The 22,244-nt window shown below is 54.1% G+C and overlaps 1 protein-coding gene across 1 annotated transcript; it reads left to right on the top strand.

Moving 5' to 3' along the window:
• The first annotated feature begins 1,950 nt into the window (after positions 1–1,950).
• LOC116937169 (polyadenylate-binding protein-interacting protein 2-like) lies at positions 1,951–21,498 on the top strand. The gene is made up of 5 exons (XM_076064372.1): positions 1,951–2,122; positions 6,830–6,999; positions 17,342–17,380; positions 20,227–20,367; positions 21,270–21,498. The coding sequence occupies exons 2-5, from the start codon at positions 6,856–6,858 to the stop codon at positions 21,426–21,428; spliced, it is 483 nt and encodes a 160-aa protein (XP_075920487.1). The 5' UTR covers positions 1,951–2,122; positions 6,830–6,855; the 3' UTR covers positions 21,429–21,498.
• Positions 21,499–22,244: the final 746 nt, after the last annotated feature.

Here is a 22,244-nt window from a genome sequence, read left to right as displayed (position 1 = left end):
GGTGAGTGGGTTAGTGGGTGAGAGGGTGGGTGAGTGAATGGATGGGTTAGTGGGTGAGTGGGTGGAGGGGTTAGTGGGTGAGTGGGTTAGTGGGTGAGTGGGTGGGTGAGTGAGTGGGTGAGTGGGTGGGTGAATAGGTGAGTGGGTGCGTGAATGGATGGGTTAGTGGGTGAGTGGGTTAGTGGGTGAGAGGGTGGGTGAGTGAATGGATGGGTTAGTGGGTGAGTGGGGTGGGTGGGTTAGTGGGTGAGTGGGTTAGTGGGTGAGAGGGTGGGTGAGTAAATGTCGGGGTTAGTGGGTGAGTGGGTGGGTGGGTGAGTGAGTGGGTGAGTGAATGGGTGATTGAATGGGTGGGTGCATGAGTGAATGGATGGTTAGTGGGTGGGTGAGTGAGTGGGTGAGTGGGTGGGTGAATGGGTGGGTGGGTGAGTGAATGGGTGGGTGAATGGGTGAGTGGGTGGGTGAGTGAATGTATGGGTTAGTGGGTGAGTGGGTGGATGGGTGAGTGGGTGGGTGGATGGATGGGTTATCGGGTGAGTGGGTGAGTGGGTGGGTGAGTGAATGGATGGGTTAGTGGGTGAGTGGGTGGGTGGGTGCGTGAGTGAGTGAGTGAGTGGGTGGGTGAGTGGGTGGGTGGGTGAGTGAGTGGGTGAATGGATGGGTTAGTGGGTGAGTGGGTTAGTGAGTGAGTGAGTGGGTGAGTGAATGGGTGAGTGGGTGGGTGAGTGAATGGATGAGTGGGTGGGTTAGTGGGTTAGTGGGTTCGTGGGTGAGTGGGTGGGTGAGTGAATGGATGCGTTAGTGGGTGGGTGAGTGAGTGGGTGAGTGGGTGGGTGCATGGATGGGTTAGTGGGTGATTGGTTAGTGAGTGTGTTAGTGGTGACTTTTTATTGGGTGAGTGGGTGGGTGAGTGAGGTAGTGGGTTAGTGAATGGGTGAGTGAGTGGGTGAGGTGAGTGTGGTTGGGTGGGTGAGTGAATGGGTGAGTGGGTGAGTGAGTGGGTGAGTGGATGGGTGAGTGGGTGGGTGAGTGAATGGGGTGAGTGTGGGTGAGTGGAGTGGGTGAGTGGGTGAGTGGGTGGGGTGAGTGAATGGGTGAGGTGGGTGGAGTGAAGGTGGGTGGGTGAGGTGAATGGATGGTGGGTGGGTGAGTGGGTGGGGTGATGGTGGTTAGTGGGTGAGTGGGTGGGTGAGTGAATGGGTGGTGAGTGGGTGGGTGAGTGAATGGGTGAGTGGGTGGGTGAGTGATGGGTGAGTGGGTGGGTGAGTGGGTGGGTGAGGGTGGGTGAGTGAATGGGTGAGTGTGGTGTGGGTGAGTGAATGGGTGAGTGGGTGGGTTAGTGGGTGGGTGAGTGGGTGGGTGAGTGGGTGGGTGAGTGAATGGGTGAGTGGGTGGGTGAGTGAATGGGTGAGTGGGTGGCTGAGTGGGTGAGTGAGTGAATGGGTGAGTGGGTGGGTGAGTGAATGGGTGAGTGGGTGGCTGAGTGGGTGGGTGAGTGAATGGGTGAGTGGATGGGTGAGTGAATGGGTGAGTGGGTGGGTTAGTGGGTGGGTGAGTGGGTGGGTGAGTGGGTGGGTGAGTGAATGGGTGAGTGGGTGGGTTAGTGGGTGGGTGAGTGGGTGGGTGAGTGGGTGGGGTGAGTGAATGGGTGAGTGGGTGGGTGAGTGAATGGTTGAGTGGGTGGGTGAGTGAATGGGTGAGTGGGTGGGTGAGTGGGTGGGTGAGTGCTTTGGGTGAGAGTGGGTGAGTGGGTGGGTGAGTGAATGGGTGAGTGGGTGGTGTGAGTGGGTGGGTGGGTGAGTGAATGGGTGAGTGGGTGGGTTAGTGGGTGAGTGGGTGAAAGTGTGGTGTCGTGGGTGAGGTTCTTGCGCAACAAATCTTCCGGAAGACGTTCTTGCGCAAGACACTCTTCCCGAAGACCTCTTCCGGAAGCGGAAGACTAAAGAAGGGACCCCCCGCCGGTGACGTCCCCTTTGTTTTTGCTCGGCCCTAGCGGACGAGGAGCGTTTTGAGACGAGGTTGGTTGATGAGGAGGTGGTGGAGGAGGTGGTGGTGGAGTCTTCGTCTCCCCGGAGGACGACGAGGAAGAGGAGGTGGACGAGGCGCGGCTTGGGACGCATCGGTAACGAAAACGTCGGCCCCTCGAATGTGTGATGTTGGCGGTGGGGCCTAGGGGGATGTCCTTCCCGGCCCTAGGCCCTTGCCTGTTTTCGATGCCGCCTCGGGAGCGACGCGGCCGGCCGCGCGCGGCAAGGCCTGGGCGCTTGTGGTGGAGGTCGCAGTCGGGGTTTACCTGCCTCTGCTGCTACTACTGCTGCTGTTACTGTTACAACTACTGTTACTGCTGCTGCTACTGTTACAACTACTACTGTTACTACTGCTGCTACTGTTACAACTACTACTGCTGCTACTACTACAGCTACTACTACAGCTACTACTACTACTACTACAGCTACTACTACTACAGCTACTACTACAGCTACTACTACTGCTGTTACTACTACTGCTGCTGTTACTGTTACAACTACTGTTACAACTACTACTGTTACTACTACTACTGCTGCTACTACTACTGCTGCTACTGTTACTACTACTACTGCTGCTACTACTACTACTGCTGTTACTACTACTGCTGCTGCTACTGTTACTACTACTACTGCTGCTACTGCTACTACTCCTGCTACTACTGCTGCTACTACTACTACTGCTGTTACTACTACTGCTGCTGCTACTGCTGCTACTGTTACAACTACTGCTGGTACTACTACAGCTACTACTACTACTGTTACAACTACTGCTGCTACTACTACTGCTACTGTTACAACTACTGCTGCTACTACTACAGCTACTTCTACAGCTACTACTACTGCTACTACTACTACAGCTACTACTACTACTACTGCTGCTGCTACTGCTGCTACTGTTACAACTACTGCTGCTACTACTACAGCTACTACTACTACTGCTGCTACTACTGCTACTGTTACTACTACTGCTGCTACTACTACTGCTGTTACTACTACTACAGCTACTACTACTGCTGTTACTACTACTGCTGCTGTTACTGTTACAACTACTGCTACTACTACTGCTGCTACTACTACTGCTGTTACTACTGCTACTACTGTTACAACTACTGCTGCTACTACTGCTGCTACTACTACAGCTACTACTACTGCTGCTACTACTACAGCTACTACTACTACTGTTACAACTACTGCTGCTACTACTACTACAGCTACTACTACTGTTACTACTGCTGCTACTACTACTGCTGCTACTACTGCTGCTACTACTACTGCTGCTACTACAGCTACTACTACTGCTGTTACTACTACAGCTACTACTACAGCTACTACTACAGCTACTACTGCTGCTACTACTACAGCTACTACTACTACAGCTACTACTACTACTGCTGCTACTACTACAGCTACTACTGCTACTACTACTACAGCTACTACTACTGCTGCTACTACTACTGCTACTACTACTGCTGCTACTACTACAGCTACTACTGCTACTACAGCTACTACTACTGCTGCTACTACTGCTGCTACTACAGCTACTACTACTAATGCTACTACTACTGCTGTTACTACTACAGCTACTACTACAGCTACTACAGCTACTACTACTGCTGTTACTACTACTACTGTTACAACTACTGCTGCTACTACTACTGTTACTACTACTGCTGCTACTACTACTGCTGTTACTACTAATACAGCTACTACTACTGCTGTTACTACTACTGCTGCTGTTACTGTTACAACTACTGCTACTACTACTGCTGCTACTACTACTGCTGCTACTACTGTTACAACTTCTGCTACTGTTACTATTACTGCTGCTACTGTTACAACTACTGCTGCTGCTACTACTGCTGGTACTACTGCTGTTACAACTACTCCAGCGTCTACTGCTGCTACTACTACAGCTACTATTACTGCTGTTACTACTACTACTGCTGCTGTTACAACTACAGCTGCTACTACTCCAGCTACTACTACTGTTACTACTCCAGCTACTACTACTACTGTTACTACTACTGCTGTTACTACTCCAGCGTCTACTGCTGCTACTACTACTACAGCTACTACTACTGCTGTTACTACAGCTACTACTACTGCTGTTACTTCTACTACTACTGCTGCTTCTACTACAGCTACTACTGCTGCTACTACTACTGCTGCTATTAGTACTCCAGCTACTACTGCTACTACTACTGCTGCTGCTGTTACTACTCCAGCGTATTCTACTGCTGTTACTACAGCTACTACTACTGCTGTTACTTCTGCTACTACTACTGCTGTTACTACTACAGCTACTACTGCTGCTACTACTACAGCTACTACTGCTGCTGCTGTTACTACTCCAGCGTATACTACTGCTGTTACTACTACTGCAGCTACTGTTACAACTACTGCTTCTGTTACTACTACTGCTGTTACTACTGCAGCGTCTACTGCTGTTACTACTACTGCGGCTACTACTGCTACTACTCCTGCTACTGCTGCTTCTACTACTACTACAGCTACTACTACTGCTGCTGCTACTACTACTGCTGCTGCTACTAATGCTACTACTACTACTGCTACTACAGCTACTACTAGTGCTGCTGCTACTGCTGCTGCTGTTACTACTCCAGCTACTACTGCTGCTACTGCTGTTACTGCTACTGCTGCTGCTACTACTGCTGCTACTATTGCTACTGCTGCTACTGCTGCTTCTACTACTACAGCTACTACTACAACTGCTGCTGCTACTACTCCAGCTACTACTGCTGCTACTACTACTACTGCTGTTACAACTACTGCTACTACTACTGCTGTTACTACTACTCCAGCTACTACTGCTGCTACTACTACGACAGCTACTGCTGCTACTGCTACTACTACAGCTAGTACTGCTGCTACTGCTGCTACTACTACTACAGCTACTACTGCTACTACTACTGCTGCTACTACTACAGCTACTACTGCTACTGCTGCTACTACTGCTGCTACTACTGCTGTTACTGCTACTACTGCTACTACTACTGCTGCTGTTACTATTACTGCTACTACTGCTACTACTACTGCTACTACTGTTACTACTACTACATCTGCTACTGCTGCTGCTGATACTGCTGCTACTACTGCTGCTACTACTGCTGCTACTGCTACTACTTCTGCTGCTATTACTGCCACTACTGCTACTCCTACTACTGCTCCTACTGCTACTACTACTGCTGCTACTACTGCTGCTGCTACTAATTCTGCTGTACCTGTGTGTGTGTGTACCTGTGTCTGTGTGTGTGTGCCTGGTCTGTCGCTCCGCACTAAGCTTCAGGTCTTCTCGGCCACAGTCATTCCCTCCCTTCTCTACGCTTGCGAAACGTGGACCCCCCTAATGGAACATCTTCGCCGGTTATAAACACTTAGGCTGGCCTGCCTACGATCCATCCTGGGTTTAACCAGACTGGATTGTGTGAGGAGCTCACAAATCCTTGAAAGATCTGGGCAAGGTCACATCGGTGAGCTACTCCGGCGGGCAAGGCTGCGATGGCTGGGTCATGTAGCCCGCATGCCCAGCCACCACATGCCGAAACAGCTTTTGTTCGGACGGATTGAGGGGGCTAAACGGGCGCGGCACGGGCTAGAGAAGAGATGGAGTGATGTGGTACAGGAGGACGTGGAGCTGAGTGGACTTGCCGATGACTGGTACCAGCGGTGTCAAGATCGGCCTCTGTGGAGGAGGCTCGTGAAGGACGCTACTGGGCAGTTGGAGGCAGTCGCCCTCCAACAACAACGGAGGGCGGAGGAGCGACGCTCACAACAACGAGCGGAGCGCCGGGTGGCTAAAGCACAGCAGGTTGGCACAGTAGGGGGCACAGGTGGTGCATCAGCCAGTCATCTCAGTCAGTCGACCCGTGGCACCTGGGTCTGCCCCGTGACCTCCTGCCAGCGGGCGTTCGACACTCCACGTGGCCTCAAGGTGCACATAGCCTGGCACAAGCGCCGTGGTGACGTCACCGCCACTTAGTGGTGAATGGCGGTTGTTGTTGTTGTGTGTACCTGTGTGTATGTATGTACCTGTGTGTATGTGTGTGTGCCTGTGTGTGTGTGCCTGTGTGTGTGTGTACCTGTGTGTGTGTATGTGTGTCTGTACCTGTATGTGTACCTGTGTGTGTGTACCTGTGTGTGTGTGTACCTGTGTGTAAGTGTACCTGTGTATGTGTACACGTGTGTGTGTGTACACGTGTGTGTACCTGTGTGTGTGTGTACCTGTGTGTGTGTGTACCTGTGTGTGTGTGTACCTGTGTGTGTACCTATGTGTACATGTGTGTGTGTGTACCTGTGTGTGTGTGTACATGTGTGTGTGTACCTTGTGTGTTGTGTGTCTGTGTGTGTGTACCTGTGTGTGTATCTGTGTACTCGTCGCACGATGTTTGTGTACCTGTGTCTATGTGTGTGTACCTGTGTCTATGTGTGTGTGTACCTGTGTCTAGTTTGTACCTGTGTGTATGTGTGTGTGTGTACCTGTGTGTATGTGTGTGTGTGTGTACCTGTGGTGTGTTGTGTGTGTACCTGTGTGTGTATGTGTACCTGTGTGTGTGTGTACCTGTATGTGTACCTGTTATGTATGTGTACCTGTGTGTGTGTGTGTACACCTGTGTGTGTGTGTGTACCTGTATGTGTACCTGTATGTATGTGTACCTGTGTGTGTGTACCTGTGTGTGTACCTGTGTGTGTGTGTGTACCTGTGTGTGTATGTATGTGTACCTGTGTGTATGTATGTGTACCTGTGTGTATGTATGTGTACCTGTGTGTGCTTGTGTGAGTAGGTTGGTTGGGGGGAGGGGGCGTGGCCATGAAGTTCCCATGGGCGGGGCCTCCTGGGGCTGATGAAGTCCACGCACTGGCCGGGTACACGGGAGGAGGGCCGGCAGCCGCCGATGAGAACCCCTTTGCTGACTTCATGTGGATGGAGAACGAGGAGGAGTTTGAGAGACAGGTGGGTGGGTGAGTGAGTGGGTGAGTGGGTGAGTGGGTGGGTGAGTGGGTGGGTGAGTGGGTGGGTGGGTGGGTGAGTGAGTGGGTGAGTGGGTGGGTGAGTGGGTGGGTGGGTGAGTGAGTGGGTGGGTGGGTGAGTGAGTGAGTGGGTGGGTGAGTGGGTGGGTGAGTGGGTGGGTGGGTGGGTGAGTGAGTGGGTGAGTGGGTGGGTGAGTGGGTGGGTGGGTGAGTGAGTGGGTGGGTGGGTGAGTGAGTGAGTGGGTGGGTGAGTGAGTGAGTGGGTGAGTGAGTGAGTGAGTGGGTAGGTTGGTGAGTGAGTGGATGGGTGAGTGGGTGAGTGAGTGGGTGGGTGAGTGAGTGGGTGAGTGGGTCGGTGAGTGGGTGAGTGGGTGGGTGAGTGGGTGAGTGGGTGGGGTGGGTGGGTGAGTGGGTGGGTGGGTGGGTGTGTGAGTGAGTGGGTGAGTGAGTGGGTGGGTGGGTAGGTGAGTGGGTGGGTGAGTGGATGGGTGAGTGGGTGGGTGGTTGAGTGGGTGGGTGGGTGGGTGAGTGAGTGGGTGGGTGGGTGAGTGGGTGGGTGGGTGAGTGAGTGAGTGAGTGGGTGGGTGAGTGAGTGGGTGAGTGGGTGGGTGAGTGAGTGAGTGGGTGGGTGAGCGAGTGAGTGAGTGGATGGGCGAGTGAGTGAGTGGGTGGGTGGGTGGGTGAGTGAGTGGGTGGGTGGGTGGGTGAGTGAGTGGGTGAGTGAGTGGGTGAGTGATTGGGTGGGTGGGTGAGTGAGTGGGTGAGTGGGTGGGTGAGTGGGTGAGTGAGTGGGTGAGTGGGTGGGTGAGTGGGTGGGTGAGTGAGTGGGTGGGTGGGTGGGTGAGTGAGTGGGTAGGTTAGTGAGTGAGTGGATGGGTGAGTGGGTGAGTGAGTGGGTGAGTGAGTGGGTGGGTGAGTGAGTGAGTGGGTAAGTGAGTGGGTGGGTGAGTGGGTGAGTGGGTGGGTGAGTGGGTGGGTGAGTGAGTGAGTGGGTGGATGGGTGAGAGTGGGTGGGTGGGTGAGTGGGTGAGTGAGTGAGTGAGTGGGTGGATGGGTGAGTGGGTGGGTGAGTGAGTGGGTGAGTGGGTGAGTGGGTGAGTGGGTGGGTGAGTGGGTGAGTGGGTGGGTGAGAGTGGGTGAGTGGGTGAGTGAGTGAGTGAGTGGGTGGGTGAGTGAGTGAGTGAGTGGGTGGGTGGGTGAGTGAGTGGGTGGGTGGGTGGGTGGGTGAGTGAGTGAGTGAGTGGGTGAGTGAGTGAGTGGGTGAGTGGGTAAGTGAGTGTGTGGGTGGGTGAGTGGGTGAGTGAGTGGGTGAGTGAGTGGGTGAGTGATTGGGTGGGTGGGTGAGTGAGTGGGTGAGTGGGTGGGTGGGTGAGTGAGTGAGTGGGTGGGTGAGTGGGTGAGTGGGTGAGTGGGTGGGTGAGTGGGTGAGTGAGTGGGTGGGTGGGTGGGTGAGTGAGTGGGTGAGTGGGTGAGTGAGTGGGTGAGAGTGGGTGGGTGGGTGGGTGAGTGGGTGAGTGAGTGAGTGAGTGGGTGGATGGCTGAGTGGGTGAGTGGATGGGCGAGTGAGTGAGTGGGTGGGTGGGTGAGTGAGTGGGTGGGTGGGTGGGTGAGTGAGTGAGTGAGTGGGTGAGTGAGTGAGTGGGTGAGTGGGTAAGTGAGTGGGTGGGTGAGTGGGTGGGTGAGTGGGTGAGTGGGTGAGTGAGTGGGTGAGTGAGTGGGTGAGTGATTGGGTGGGTGAGTGAGTGGGTGAGTGGGTGGGTGGGTGAGTGAGTTAGTGGGTGGGTGAGTGGGTGAGTGGGTGGGTGAGTGGGTGAGTCAGTGGGTGGGTGGGTGGGTGAGTGGGTGGGTGAGTGAGTGAGTGGGTGAGTGGGTGGGTGGGTGAGTGGGTGGGTGGGTGAGTGAGTGGGTAGGTTGGTGAGTGAGTGGATGGGTGAGTGGGTGAGTGAGTGAGTGAGTGGGTGAGTGGGTGGGTGGGTGAGTGAGTGGGTGGGTGGGTGAGTGGGTGAGTGAGTGGGTGAGTGAGTGGGTGAGTGGGTGGGTGGGTGAGTAGGTGGGTTGGTGAGTGGGTGGGTGGGTGAGTGGGTGGGTGAGTGGGTGAGTGGGTGGGTGGGTGGGTGAGTGAGTGGGTAGGTTGGTGAGTGAGTGGATGGGTGAGTGGGTGAGTGAGTGAGTGGGTGAGAGAGTGAGTGGGTGAGTGAGTGGGTGGGTGTGTGGGTGGGTGGGTGAGTGGGTAGGTGGGTGAGTGGGTGGGTGGGTGAGTGGGTGAGTGGGTGGGTGAGTGGGTGGGTGAGTGGGTGGGTGGGTGAGTGGGTGGGTGAGTGGGTGGGTGAGTGGGTGGGTGAGTGGGTGGGTGAGTGGGTGGGTGAGTGGGTGGGTGGGTGAGTGAGTGAGTGGGTGGATGGGTAGGTTGGTGAGTGGGTGGGTGAGTGAGTGGGTGGGTGCGTGGGTGGGTGGGTGGGTGAGTGGGTGGGTGGGTGGGTGGGTGAGTGGGTGGGTGGGTGGGTGAGTGGGTGGGTGGGTGGGTGAGTGGGTGGGTGGGTGGGTGAGTGGGTGGGTGGGTGGGTGAGTGGGTGGGTGGGTGGGTGAGTGGGTGGGTGGGTGGGTGAGTGGGTGGGTGGGTGGGTGGGTGAGTGGGTGGGTGAGTGGTGGGTGGAGTGGGTGGGTGGGTGGGTGAGTGGGTGGGTGAGTGGGTGGGTGAGTGAGTGAGTGGGTGGGTGGGTGAGTGGGTGAGTGAGTGGGTGAGGGGGTGGGTAGGTGAGTGAGTGAGTGGGTAGATGGGTAGGTTGGTGAGTGAGTGGGCGGGTGCGTGAGTGGGTGGGTGGGTGTGTGGGTGGGTGGGTGAGTGAGTGGGTGGATGGGTGGGTGAGTGGCTGGATGGGTGGGTGAGTGGGTGGGTGAGTGAGTGGGTGGGTGGGTGAGTTGGTGAATGGGTGGATGGGTGAGTGGGTGGGTGAGTGGGTGAGTACGTGGGTGAGTGGGTGGGTGAGTGGGTGGGTGAGTGGGTGGGTGAGTGGGTGGGTGAGTGAGTGAGTGGGTGGGTGAGTGAGTGGGTGGGTGCGTGAGTGGGTGGGTGGGTGGGTGAGTGAGTGGGTGGATGGGTAGGTTGGTGAGTGGGTGGGTGAGTGAGTGGGTGGGTGGGTGAGTGGGTGGGTGGGTGAGTGGGTGGGTGGGTGAGTGGGTGGGTGGGTGGGTGAGTGGGTGAGTGAGTGGGTGAGTGGGTGGGTGAGTGGGTGGGTGAGTGAGTGAGTGGGTGGATGGGTAGGTTGGTGAGTGGGTGGGTGAGTGAGTGGGTGGGTGCGTGAGTGGGTGGGTGGGTGGGTGAGTGGGTGAGTGAGTGGGTGGATGGGTGGGCAAGTGGGTGGATGAGTGGGTGGATGGGTGGGTGAGTGGGTTAGTGAGTGAGTGGGTGAGTGGGTGGATAGGTGGGTGAGTGGATGGATGGGTGGGTGAGTGAGTGGGTGGGTGAGTGAGGTGGGTGGGTGGGTGAGTTGGTGAATGGGTGGATGGGTGAGGTGGGTGGTGGTGGGTGAGTGAGTGGGTGGGTGAATGGGTGGATGGGTGAGTGGGTGGGTGAGTGGGTGCGTGAGTGAGTGGGTGGGTGGGTGAGTGGGTGGGTGGGTGAGTGGGTGAGTGGGTGGGTGGGTGGGTGAGTGGGTGGGTGGGTGGGTGGGTGGGTGGTGGGTGGGTGGGTGAGTGGGTGGGTGGGTGAGTGATTGGGTGGGTGGGTGAGTGTGTGGGTGGGTGAGTGAGTGGGTGGGTGGGTGAGTTGGTGGGTGGGTGAGTTAGTGGGTGGTTGAGTGGGTGGGTGGGTGGGTGAGTGAGTGAGTGGGTGGTTGAGTGGGTGGATGGGTGGGAGAGTGGGTGGGTGGTTGAGTGGGTGAGTGAGTGAGTGAGTGGGTGAATGGGTGGATGGGTGAGTTGGTTAGTGAGTGAGTAGGTGAGTGGGTGGATGGGTGGGTGAGTGGGTGGATGGGTGGGTGAGTTAGTGGGTGGGTGAGTGGGTAGGTGGGTGAATTGGTGAGTGGCTGGATGGGTGGGTGAGTGGGTGGGTGGGTGAGTGGGTGGGTAGGTGAGTGAGTGGGTGGGTGAGTGAGTGGGTGAATGGGTGGGTGAGTGAGTGGGTGGTTGAGTGGGTGGGTGGGTGAGTGGGTGAGTGAGTGGGTGGGTGAGTGAGTGGGTCAGTGGGTGGGTGGGTGAGTGTGTGGGTTGGTGGGTGGATGAGTGATTGGGTGGGTGAGTGAGTGAGTCGGTGGGTGGGTGGATGGGTGGGCGAGTGGGTGGGTGGATGGGTGGGTGAGTGAGTGAGTGAGTGGGTGAGTGGGTGGATGGGTGAGTGGGTTAGTGAGTGAGTGGGTGGATGGGTGGGTGAGTAGGTGGATGGGTGAGTGAGTGAGTGGGTGGGTGAGTGGGTAGGTGGGTGAGGTTGGTGAGTGGCTGGATGGGTGGGTGAGTGGGTGGGTGGGTGAGTGAGTGGGTGGGTGGGTGAGTTGGTGGGTGGGTGGGTGAGTGAGTGGGTGGTTGAGTGGGTGGGTTGGTGGGTGAGTGGGTGAGTGAGTGAGTGGGGGGGTGAGTGAGTGGGGTCAGTCGGTGGGTGGGTGGGTGGGTTGGTGGGTGGGTTGGTGGGTGAGTGATTGGGTAGGTGAGTGGGTTGGTGGATGGGTGAGTGGGCGAGTGGGTGAGTGGGTGGGTGGTTGAGTGGGTGAGTGGGTGGGTGGTTGAGTGGGTGGATGGGTGGGTGAGTGGGTGGATGGGTGGGTGAGTGGGTGAGTGAGTGAGTGGGTGAGTGGTTGGATGGGTGGGTGAGTGGGTGGATGGGTGGGTGAGTGGGTGAGTGGGTGAGTGAGTGAGTGGGTGGGTGCGTGGGTGAGTGGGTGGATGGGTGGGTGGGTGAGTGGGTGGATGGGTGGGTGAGTGGGTGGGTGGGTGATTGATTGGGTGGGTGGGTGGGTGATTGAGTGGGTGGGTGAGTGATTGGGTGGGTGAGTGGGTGAGTGGGTGCGTGGGTGGGTGAGTGGTGGGTTGGTGGGTGAGTGAGTGGTGAGTAGTGGTGAGTGAGTGCGTGGTGAGTAGTTTTGAGTAGTGGTGAGTGAGTAGTGGTGAGTAGTGGTGAGTGAGTAGTGGTAAGTAGTAGTGAGTAGTTGTGGGTGAGTGAGTGGTGAGTAGTGGTGAGTGAGTGAGTGGTGAGTGAGTAGTGGTGAGTGAGTAGTGGTAAGTAGTGGTGAGTGAGTGGTGAGTAGTGGTGAGTGAGTGAGTCAGTGAGTGGTGAGTAGTGGTGAGTGAGTAGTGAGTAGTGGTGAGTGAGTCAGTGAGTGGTGAGTAGTGGTGAGTAGTGGTGAGTGAGTGAGTGAGTCAGTGAGTGGTGTAGTGGTGAGTGAGTGGTGAGTAGTGGTGAGTGAGTGGTGAGTGAGTGGTGAGTGGTGAGTAGTGGTGAGTGAGTGAGTCCAGTGAGTCATGAGTAGTGGTGAGTAGTGGTGAGTAGTGGTGAGTGAGTGAGTGAGTCAGTGAGTGGTGAGTAGTGGTGAGTAGTGGTGAGTGAGTGAGTGGTGAGTAGTGGGGAGTGAGTGGTGAGTAGTGGTGAGTGAGTCAGTGAATGGTGAGTAGTGGTGAGTAGTGGTGAGTGAGTGAGTGAGTCAGTGAGTGGTGAGTAGTGGTGAGTGAGTGAGTGAGTCAGTGAGTGGTGAGTAGTGGTGAGTGAGTAGTGGTAAGTAGTGGTGAGTGAGTGGTGAGTAGTGGTGAGTGAGTGAGTCAGTGAGTGGTGAGTAGTGGTGAGTAGTGGTGAGTGAGTGGTGAGTGGTGAGTAGTGGTGAGTGAGTGAGTGGTGAGTAGTGGTGAGTGAGTGAGTGAGTGAGTCAGTGAGTGGTGAGTAGTGGTGAGTAGTAGTGAGTAGTGGTGAGTGAGTGAGTGAGTCAGTGAGTGGTGAGTAGTAGTGAGTAGTTGTGGGTGAGTGAGTGGTGAGTGAGTGAGTGGTGAGTAGTGGTGAGTGAGTAGTGGTGAGTGAGTGAGTGGTGAGTAGTGGTGAGTGAGTAGTGGTGAGTAGTGGTGAGTAGTGGTGAGTGAGTGAGTGAGTCAGTGAGTGGTGTAGTGGTGAGTGAGTGGTGAGTAGTGGTGAGTGAGTGGTGAGTGAGTGAGTGGTGAGTGGTGAGTAGTGGTGAGTGAGTGAGTCAGTGAGTCATGAGTAGTGGTGAGTAGTGGTGAGTAGTGGTGAGTGAGTGAGTGAGTCAGTGAGTGGTGAGTAGTGGTGAGTAGTGGTGAGTGAGTGAGTGGTGAGTAGTGGGGAGTGAGTGGTGAGTAGTGGTGAGTGAGTCAGTGAATGGTGAGTAGTGGTGAGTGAGTGAGTGAGTCAGTGAGTGGTGAGTAGTGGTGAGTGAGTGAGTGAGTCAGTGAGTGGTGAGTAGTGGTGAGTGAGTAGTGGTAAGTAGTGGTGAGTGAGTGGTGAGTAGTGGTGAGTGAGTGAGTCAGTGAGTGGTGAGTAGTGGTGAGTAGTGGTGAGTGAGTGGTGAGTAGTGGTGAGTGAGTGAGTGGTGAGTAGTGGTGAGTGAGTGAGTGAGTCAGTGAGTGGTGAGTAGTGGTGAGTAGTAGTGAGTAGTGGTGAATGAGTGAGTGAGTCAGTGAGTGGTGAGTAGTAGTGAGTAGTTGTGGGTGAGTGAGTGGTGAGTGAGTGAGTGGTGAGTAGTGGTGAGTGAGTAGTGGTGAGTGAGTGAGTGGTGAGTAGTGGTGAGTGAGTAGTGGTGAGTGAGTGAGTGGTGAGTAGTGGTGAGTGAGTGAGTCAGTGAGTGGTGAGTAGTGGTGAGTAGTGGTGAGTGAGTAGTGAGTAGTGGTGAGTGAGTGAGTCAGTGAGTGGTGAGTAGTGGTGAGTAGTGGTGAGTGAGTGAGTGAGTCGGTGAGTAGTGGTGAGTAGTGGTGAGTGAGTGAGTGAGTGGTGGTGAGTGAGTGAGTGAGTCAGTGAGTGGTGAGTAGTGGTGAGTGAGTCAGTGAGTGGTGAGTAGTGGTGAGTGAGTGGTGAGTCAGTGAGTGGGTGAGTGGTGAGTGGGTGAGTCAGTGAGTGGTGAGTAGTGGTGAGTAGTGGTGAGTGAGTGAGTGAGTCAGTGAGTGGTGAGTAGTGGTGAGTGAGTGGTGAGTGGGTGAGTCAGTGAGTGAGTGAGTCAGTGAGTGGTGAGTAGTGGTGAGTGAGTGAGTCAGTGAGTGGTGAGTGAGTGGTGAGTAGTGGTGAGTGAGTGGTGAGTAGTGGTGAGTAGTGGTGAGTAGTGGTGAGTAAGTGAGTCAGTGAGTGGTGAGTAGTGGTGAGTGAGTGAGTGGTGAGTAGTGGTGAGTAGTGGTGAGTGAGTGAGTGAGTCAGTGAGTGGTGAGTAGTGGTGAGTAGTGGGTGAGTCAGTGAGTGGTGAGTAGTGGTGAGTAGTGGTGAGTCAGTGAGTGGTGAGTGAGTGGTGAGTGGGTGAGTCAGTGAGTGGTGAGTGAGTGGTGAGTGGGTGAGTCAGTGAGTGAGTGAGTCAGTGAGTGGTGAGTAGTGGTGAGTGAGTGGTGAGTGGGTGAGTCAGTGAGTGGTGAGTAGTGGTGAGTAGTGGTGAGTGAGTGGTGAGTGAGTAGTGAGTAGTGGTGAGTGAGTGGGTGAGTCAGTGAGTGAGTGAGTCAGTGAGTGGTGAGTAGTGGTGAGTAGTGGTGAGTGAGTCAGTGAGTGGTGAGTGAGTGGTGAGTAGTGGTGAGTAGTGGTGAATAGTGGTGAGTAGTGGTGAGTCAGTGAGTGAGTGAGTCAGTGAGTGGTGAGTAGTGGTGAGTGAGTGAGTGGTGAGTAGTGAGTAGTTGTGAGTAGTGTTGAGTGAGTGAGTGAGTCAGTGAGTGGTGAGTAGTGGTGAGTGAGTGGTGAGTGGGTGAGTCAGTGAGTGGTGAGTAGTGGTGAGTGAGTGGTGAGTGGGTGAGTCAGTGAGTGGTGAGTAGTGAGTAGTGGTGAGTGAGTAGTGGTGAGTAGTGGTGAGTAGTGGTGAGTAGTGAGTAGTGATGAGTAGTGGTGAGTGAGTGAGTCAGTGAGTCAGTGAGTGGTGAGTAGTGGTGAGTAGTGGTGAGTGAGTCAGTGAGTGGTGAGTAGTGGTGAGTAGTGGTGAGTAGTGGTGAGTAGTGCGTCTGTGAGTGGTGAGTAGTGGTGAGTAGTGGTGAGTAGTGTGTCTGTGAGTGGTGAGTAGTGGTGAGTAGTGGTGAGTAGTGGTGAGTGAGTGAGTGAGTCAGTGAGTGGTGAGTAGTGGTGAGTAGTGGTGAGTAGTGAGTAGTGGTGAGTAGTGAGTAGTGGTGAGTAGTGGTGAGTGAGTGAGTCAGTGAGTGGTGAGTAGTGGTGAGTGAGTGAGTCAGTGAGTGGTGAGTAGTGGTGAGTAGTGGTGAGTAGTGGTGAGTGAGTGGTGAGTGGGTAGTGAGTAGTGGTGAGTGAGTGAGTGAGTCAGTGAGTGGTGAGTAGTGGTGAGTGAGTGGGTGAGTCAGTGAGTGAGTGAGTCAGTGAGTGGTGAGTAGTGGTGAGTAGTGGTGAGTGAGTCAGTGAGTGGTGAGTGAGTGGTGAGTAGTGGTGAGTAGTGGTGAATAGTGGTGAGTAGTGGTGAGTCAGTGAGTGAGTGAGTCAGTGAGTGGTGAGTAGTGGTGAGTGAGTGAGTGGTGAGTAGTGAGTAGTTGTGAGTAGTGTTGAGTGAGTGAGTGAGTCAGTGAGTGGTGAGTAGTGGTGAGTGAGTGGGTGAGTCAGTGAGTGGTGAGTAGTGGTGAGTGAGTGGTGAGTGGGTGAGTCAGTGAGTGGTGAGTAGTGAGTAGTGGTGAGTGAGTGAGTGGTGAGTAGTGGTGAGTAGTGGTGAGTAGTGAGTAGTGGTGAGTAGTGGTGAGTGAGTGAGTGAGTCAGTGAGTCAGTGAGTGGTGAGTAGTGGTGAGTAGTGGTGAGTGAGTCAGTGAGTGGTGAGTAGTGGTGAGTAGTGGTGAGTAGTGGTGAGTGAGTGGTGAGTAGTGCGTCTGTGAGTGGTGAGTAGTGGTGAGTAGTGGTGAGTAGTGGTGAGTAGTGTGTCTGTGAGTGGTGAGTAGTGGTGAGTAGTGGTGAGTAGTGGTGAGTAGTGGTGAGTAGTGGTGAGTAGTGGTGAGTGAGTGAGTGAGTCAGTGAGTGGTGAGTAGTGGTGAGTAGTGGTGAGTAGTGAGTAGTGGTGAGTAGTGAGTAGTGGTGAGTAGTGGTGAGTGAGTGAGTCAGTGAGTGGTGAGTAGTGGTGAGTGAGTGAGTCAGTGAGTGGTGAGTAGTGGTGAGTAGTGGTGAGTAGTGGTTAGTGGGTGAGTCAGTGAGTGAGTGAGTCAGTGAGTGGTGAGTAGTGGTGAGTGAGTGAGTCAGTGAGTGGTGAGTAGTGGTGAGTGAGTGGTGAGTAGTGGTGAGTAGTGGTGAGTGAGTGGTGAGTAGTGGTGAGTAGTGGTGAGTAGTGGTGAGTGGGTGAGTCAGTGAGTGAGTGAGTAGTGGTGAGTAGTGGTGAGTAGTGGTGAGTGAGTCAGTGAGTGGTGAGTAGTGGTGAGTAGTGGTGAGTGAGTGAGTCAGTGAGTGGTGAGTAGTGGTGAGTAGTGGTGAGTAGTGGTGAGTGAGTGAGTCAGTGAGTGGTGAGTAGTGGTGAGTAGTGGTGAGTAGTGGTGAGTAGTGAGTAGTGGTGAGTAGTGAGTAGTGGTGAGTAGTGGTGAGTGAGTGAGTCAGTGAGTGGTGAGTAGTGGTGAGTGAGTGAGTCAGTGAGTGGTGAGTAGTGGTGAGTAGTGGTGAGTAGTGAGTAGTGGTGAGTAGTGAGTAGTGGTGAGTAGTGGTGAGTGAGTGAGTCAGTGAGTGGTGAGTAGTGGTGAGTGAGTGAGTCAGTGAGTGGTGAGTAGTGGTGAGTAGTGGTGAGTAGTGGTGAGTGGGTGAGTCAGTGATTGAGTGAGTCAGTGAGTGGTGAGTAGTGGTGAGTGAGTGAGTCAGTGAGTGGTGAGTAGTGGTGAGTGAGTGGTGAGTAGTGGTGAGTAGTGGTGAGTGAGTGGTGAGTAGTGGTGAGTAGTGGTGAGTAGTGGTGAGTGGGTGAGTCAGTGAGTGAGTGAGTAGTGGTGAGTAGTGGTGAGTAGTGGTGAGTAGTGGTGAGTGGTGAGTAGTGGTGAGTAGTGGTGAGTAGTGGTGAGTGAGTGAGTCAGTGAGTGGTGAGTAGTGGTGAGTAGTGGTGAGTAGTGGTGAGTGAGTGAGTCAGTGAGTGAGTGAGTCAGTGAGTGGTGAGTGAGTGGTGAGTAGTGGTGAGTGGGTGAGTCAGTGAGTAGTGGTGAGTAGTGGTGAGTAGTGGTGAGTAGTGGTGAGTAGTTGTGTCTGTGTCTCACAGGTTGAACAAGAACTGCTGGAAGAGGAATTTATTGAACGTGTACGTCCACCAACATCACCACCATCACCACCATCACCATCATCACCACCATCACGATCATCATCACCACCATCACGATCATCATCACCACCATCATCATCATCACCATCATCACCACCATCACCATCATCTCCATCATCATCATCACCACCATCATCACCATCATCACCACCACCACCATCACCACCATCACCACCATCACCATCATCACCATCACCACCACCATCATCATCACCACCATCACTACTGTATCTGCGTGTATCTGTGTGTGTATCTCTGTGTGTGTATCTCTGTGTGTGTCACTGTGTGTGTATCTCTGTGTGTGTGTCTCTCTGTGTGTCTCTGTGTGTGTGTCTCTGTGTGTGTATCTTTGAGTGTGTATCTGTGTGTGTTTCTCTGTGTGTGTATCTCTGTGTGTGTGTCTCTCTGTGTGTCTCTGTGTGTGTGTCTCTGTGTGTGTCTCTGTGTGTGTGTATCCCTGTGTGTGTATCTCTGTGTATCTTTGTGTGTATCTCTGTGTGTGTATCTCTGTGTGTGTTTATCTGTGTGTGTGTATCTCTGTGTATGTCTCTGTGTGTATATCTGTGTATCTCTTTGTGGGTATCTCTTTATGTGTGTATCTGTGTGTATTTCTGTGTGTGTCTCTGTGTGTGTCTCTGTGTGTGTGTCTCTGTGTGTGTATCTCTTTGTGGGTATCTCTTTGTGTGTGTATCTGTGTGTATCTCTGTGTGTGTCTCTGTGTGTGTGTCTGTGTGTGTCTCTGTGTATGTCTCTGTGTGTGTGTCTCTGTGTGTATATCTGTGTGTATCGCTGTGTGTGTCTATCTGTGTGTGTGTATCTCTGTGTATGTCTCTGTGTGTGTATCTCTGTGTGTGTCTCTGTGTGTGTCTCTGTGTGTGTCTGTGTGTGTGTCTGTGTGTTACATATTTAACTCGTGGTTTCGTGGTAATTTATTGAAGGTGGAGGGGTTACCAGCCCCTCGTACCCATCCAGAGCCCCCGTTTAGCCACTGTGGTGGTCACAGACGCCATGAGGGGAGGAGCCAATCGGAATTGGCCCTCCCCCCACAGCACTGTCCACGACAGAGTTGCCCGTCCGGCACCGCAAGGAGGTAGGGGGTTGTTTTGCTGGACCCCCCTAATGGAGCATCTTCGCCGGTTAGAAACATTTAGGCTGGCCTGCCTACGATCCATCCTGGGTTTAACCAGACTGGATTTTGTGGAGGAGCTCACAAATCCTTGAAAGATCTGGGCAAGGTCCCATCGGTGAGCTCCTCCGGCGGGCAAGGCTGCGATGGCTGGGTCATGTAGCCCGCATGCTCAGCCACCGCATGCCGAAACAGCTTTTGTTTGGCCGGATTGAGGGGGCTAAGCGGGCGCGGCACGGGCTAGAGAAGAGATGGAGTGATGTGGTACAGGAGGACGTGGAGCTGAGTGGAATTGCCGATGACCGGTACCAGCGGTGTCAAGATCGGCCTCTGTGGAGGAGGCTCGTGAAGGATGCTACTGGGCAGTTGGAGGCAGTCGCCCTCCAACAACAACGGAGGGCGGAGGAGCGACGCTCACAACAACTAGCGGAGTGCCTGGTGGCTAAAGCACAGCAGGTTGGCACAGTAGGGGGCACAGGTGGTGCATCAGCCAGTCATCTCAGTCAGTCGACCCGTGGCACCTGGGTCTGCCCCGTGACCTCCTGCCAGCGGGCGTTCGACACTTCACGTGGCCTCAGGGTGCACATAGCCTGGCACAAGCGTCGTGGTGACGTCACCGCCACTTAGTGGCGAATGGCGGTTGTTGTTGTTGTCTCTGTGTGTATCTCTGTGTGTGTCTCTGTGTGTGTCTCTGTGTGTGTGTCTCCGTGTGTATCTGTGTGTGTCTCTGTGTGTGTATCTCTCTGTCTGTGTGTGTATCTCCGTGTGTATCTCTGTGTGTGTATCTGTGCGTGTCTATCTCTGTCTGTGTGTGTATCTCTCTGTCTGTGTGTGTATCTCTGTGTGTATCTGTGTGTGTGTGTATCTGTGTGTGTCTCTGTGTGTATCTCTCTGTCTCTGTGTGTGTATCTCTCTGTGTGTGTGTCTCTGTGTGTGTCTCTGTGTGTGTCTCTGTGTGTGTATCTGTGTGTGTCTCTCTGTGTGTGTCTCTGTGTGTGTCTCTGTGTGTGTATCTGTGTGTGTGTCTCTCTGTGTGTATCTCTGTGTGTGTCTCTGTGTGTGTATCTGTTTGTGTGTGTCTCTCTGTGTGTGTATCTGTGTGTGTATCTCTGTGTGTGTATCTGTGTGTGTATCTCTGTGTGTGTATCTGTGTGTGTGTCTCTGTGTGTGTATCTCTCTGTCTGTGTGTGTATCTGTGTGTGTCTCTGTGTGTGTATCTCTCTGTCTGTGTGTGTATCTCCGTGTGTATCTCTGTGTGTATCTGTGTGTGTGTCTCTGTGTGTGTATCTCTCTGTCTGTGTGTGTCTTTGTGTGTGTAGCTCTGTGTGTATCTCTCTGTGTTTGTATCTGTGAGTGTATCTCTGTGTGTGTATCTGTGTGTGTATCTTTGTGTGTATCTGTGTGTGTGTGTATCTCTGTGTGTGTATCTCTGTGTGTGTATCTCTCTGTCTGTGTGTGTGTGTCTCTGTGTGTGTATCTCTCTGTGTGTATCTCTCTGTGTGTGTGTCTCTGTGTGTGTCTCTGTGTGTGTGTGTCTCTGTGTGTGTCTCTGTGTGTATCTCTCTGTCTCTGTGTGTGTGTCTCTGTGTGTGTCTGTGTGTGTATCTCTCTGTCTCTGTGTGTGTGTCTCTGTGTATGTCTCTGTGTGTGTCTCTGTGTGTATCTCTGTGTGTGTATCTGTGTGTATCTCCGTGCGTAGGTGGAGGAGGAGCTGTGGGAGGAAGACTTCATCGAGAGATGCTTCCAGGAGATGTTGCTGGAGGAGGAGGAGTCTGAGTCGTTCATCCCGGCACGAGACCTTCCTGGTGCCACTCACGGCACAGCGGAGACACCGCTGATGGTGGGGGTACTCACTCACCCACACGCTCACCCACACGCTCACCCACACGCTCACCCACTCACTCACCCACACGCTCACCCACTCAGCCACACGCTCACCCACTCACTCACCCACTCACCCACTCACTCACCCACACGCTCACCCACTCAGCCACACGCTCACTCACTCACTCACCCACTCAGCCACATGCTCACCCACTCACTCACCCACTCACTCACCCACTCACTCACCCACCCACCCACCCACTCACTCACTCACCCACTCACTCACTCACTCACCCACTCACTCACTCACCCACTCACTCACTCACCCACCCACTCACTCACTCACCCACTCACTCACTCACCCACTCACTCACCCACTCAGCCACACGCTCACCCACCCACTCACCCACTCACTCACCCACTCACCCACTCACTCACACACTCACTCACCCACTCACCCACTCACTCACCCACTCACTCACCCACTCACTCACCCACTCACTCACTCACCCACTCACTCACTCACCCACCCACTCACTCACTCACCCACTCACTCACTCACCCACTCACTCACCCACTCAGCCACACGCTTACCCACCCACTCACCCACTCACCCACCCACTCACCCACTCACTCACACACTCACTCACCCACTCACCCACTCACTCACCCACTCACTCACCCACTCACTCACCCACCCACTCACTCACTCACTCACCCACTCACTCACTCACCCACTCACTCACCCACTCAGCCACACGCTTACCCACCCACTCACCCACTCACTCACCCACTCACCCACTCACTCACACACCCACTCACCCACTCATTCACCCACTCACTCACCCACCCACCCACCCACTCACCCACCCACTCACTCACTCACCCACTCACTCACTCACCCACCCACCCACCCAGGCTGGGCCTGCTTTCAAGAGCACGCTGAACCCTCACGCCAAGGAGTTTGTACCACGTGGAGGAGGTGGAGGAGGAGGTGGAGGAGGTGGAGGAGGTGGAGGAGGTGGAGGAGGAGGTGGAGGAGGAGGAGACATCGACGCAGAACAGAATCACCAATGACACTTAGTTATACACTCGCTCACCCACACACACAGACAGGCACACACAGACACACAGACACACACACACAGACACACACACATACACACACAGACACACACACACACACAGACACACACACACACAGACACACACACACAGACACACACACACACAGACACACACACAGAGACATACAGAGGCACACAGAGACACACAGAGGCACACACAGACTCACACATAGACACACAGAGACACACACACAGACACACATAGAAACACACAGACACACACAGAGACACATAGACACACACACACACAGAGACACACAGAGACACACAGAGGCACACACAGAGACACACACAGACTCACACATAGACACACAGAGGCACACACACACACACACACAGACTCACACATAGACACACAGAGACACACACACAGACTCACACAGAGACACACACAGACACACAGAGACACACACAGACACACAGAGGCACATAGAGACACACACAGACACACACATATAGACACACACACAGACACACACTCACACAGACTCACACAGACACACACAGACACACATAGACACAGACACACACACATAGACACACACACAGACACACACTCACACACACTCACACAGACTCACACAGACTCACACAGACTCACACAGACTCACACAGACACACATAGACACACAGAGACACACACAGACACACACACACAGACACACACAGACACACACTCACACAGACTCACACAGACTCACACACAGACACACACAGACACACACAGACTCACACAGACACACACAGACACACACAGACACACACA

The sequence above is a fragment of the Petromyzon marinus genome, unplaced genomic scaffold (assembly GCF_048934315.1).
Source record: "Petromyzon marinus isolate PM22_M1 ecotype Great Lakes invasive population unplaced genomic scaffold, UKy_Petmar_22M1.pri1.0 PM_Scaffold_407, whole genome shotgun sequence".
In the NCBI taxonomy this organism is placed as follows: Eukaryota; Metazoa; Chordata; class Hyperoartia; order Petromyzontiformes; family Petromyzontidae; genus Petromyzon; species Petromyzon marinus.
Note: the sequence above shows the minus strand (reverse complement) of the source record. Positions and strands in the feature narration are given on the sequence as shown.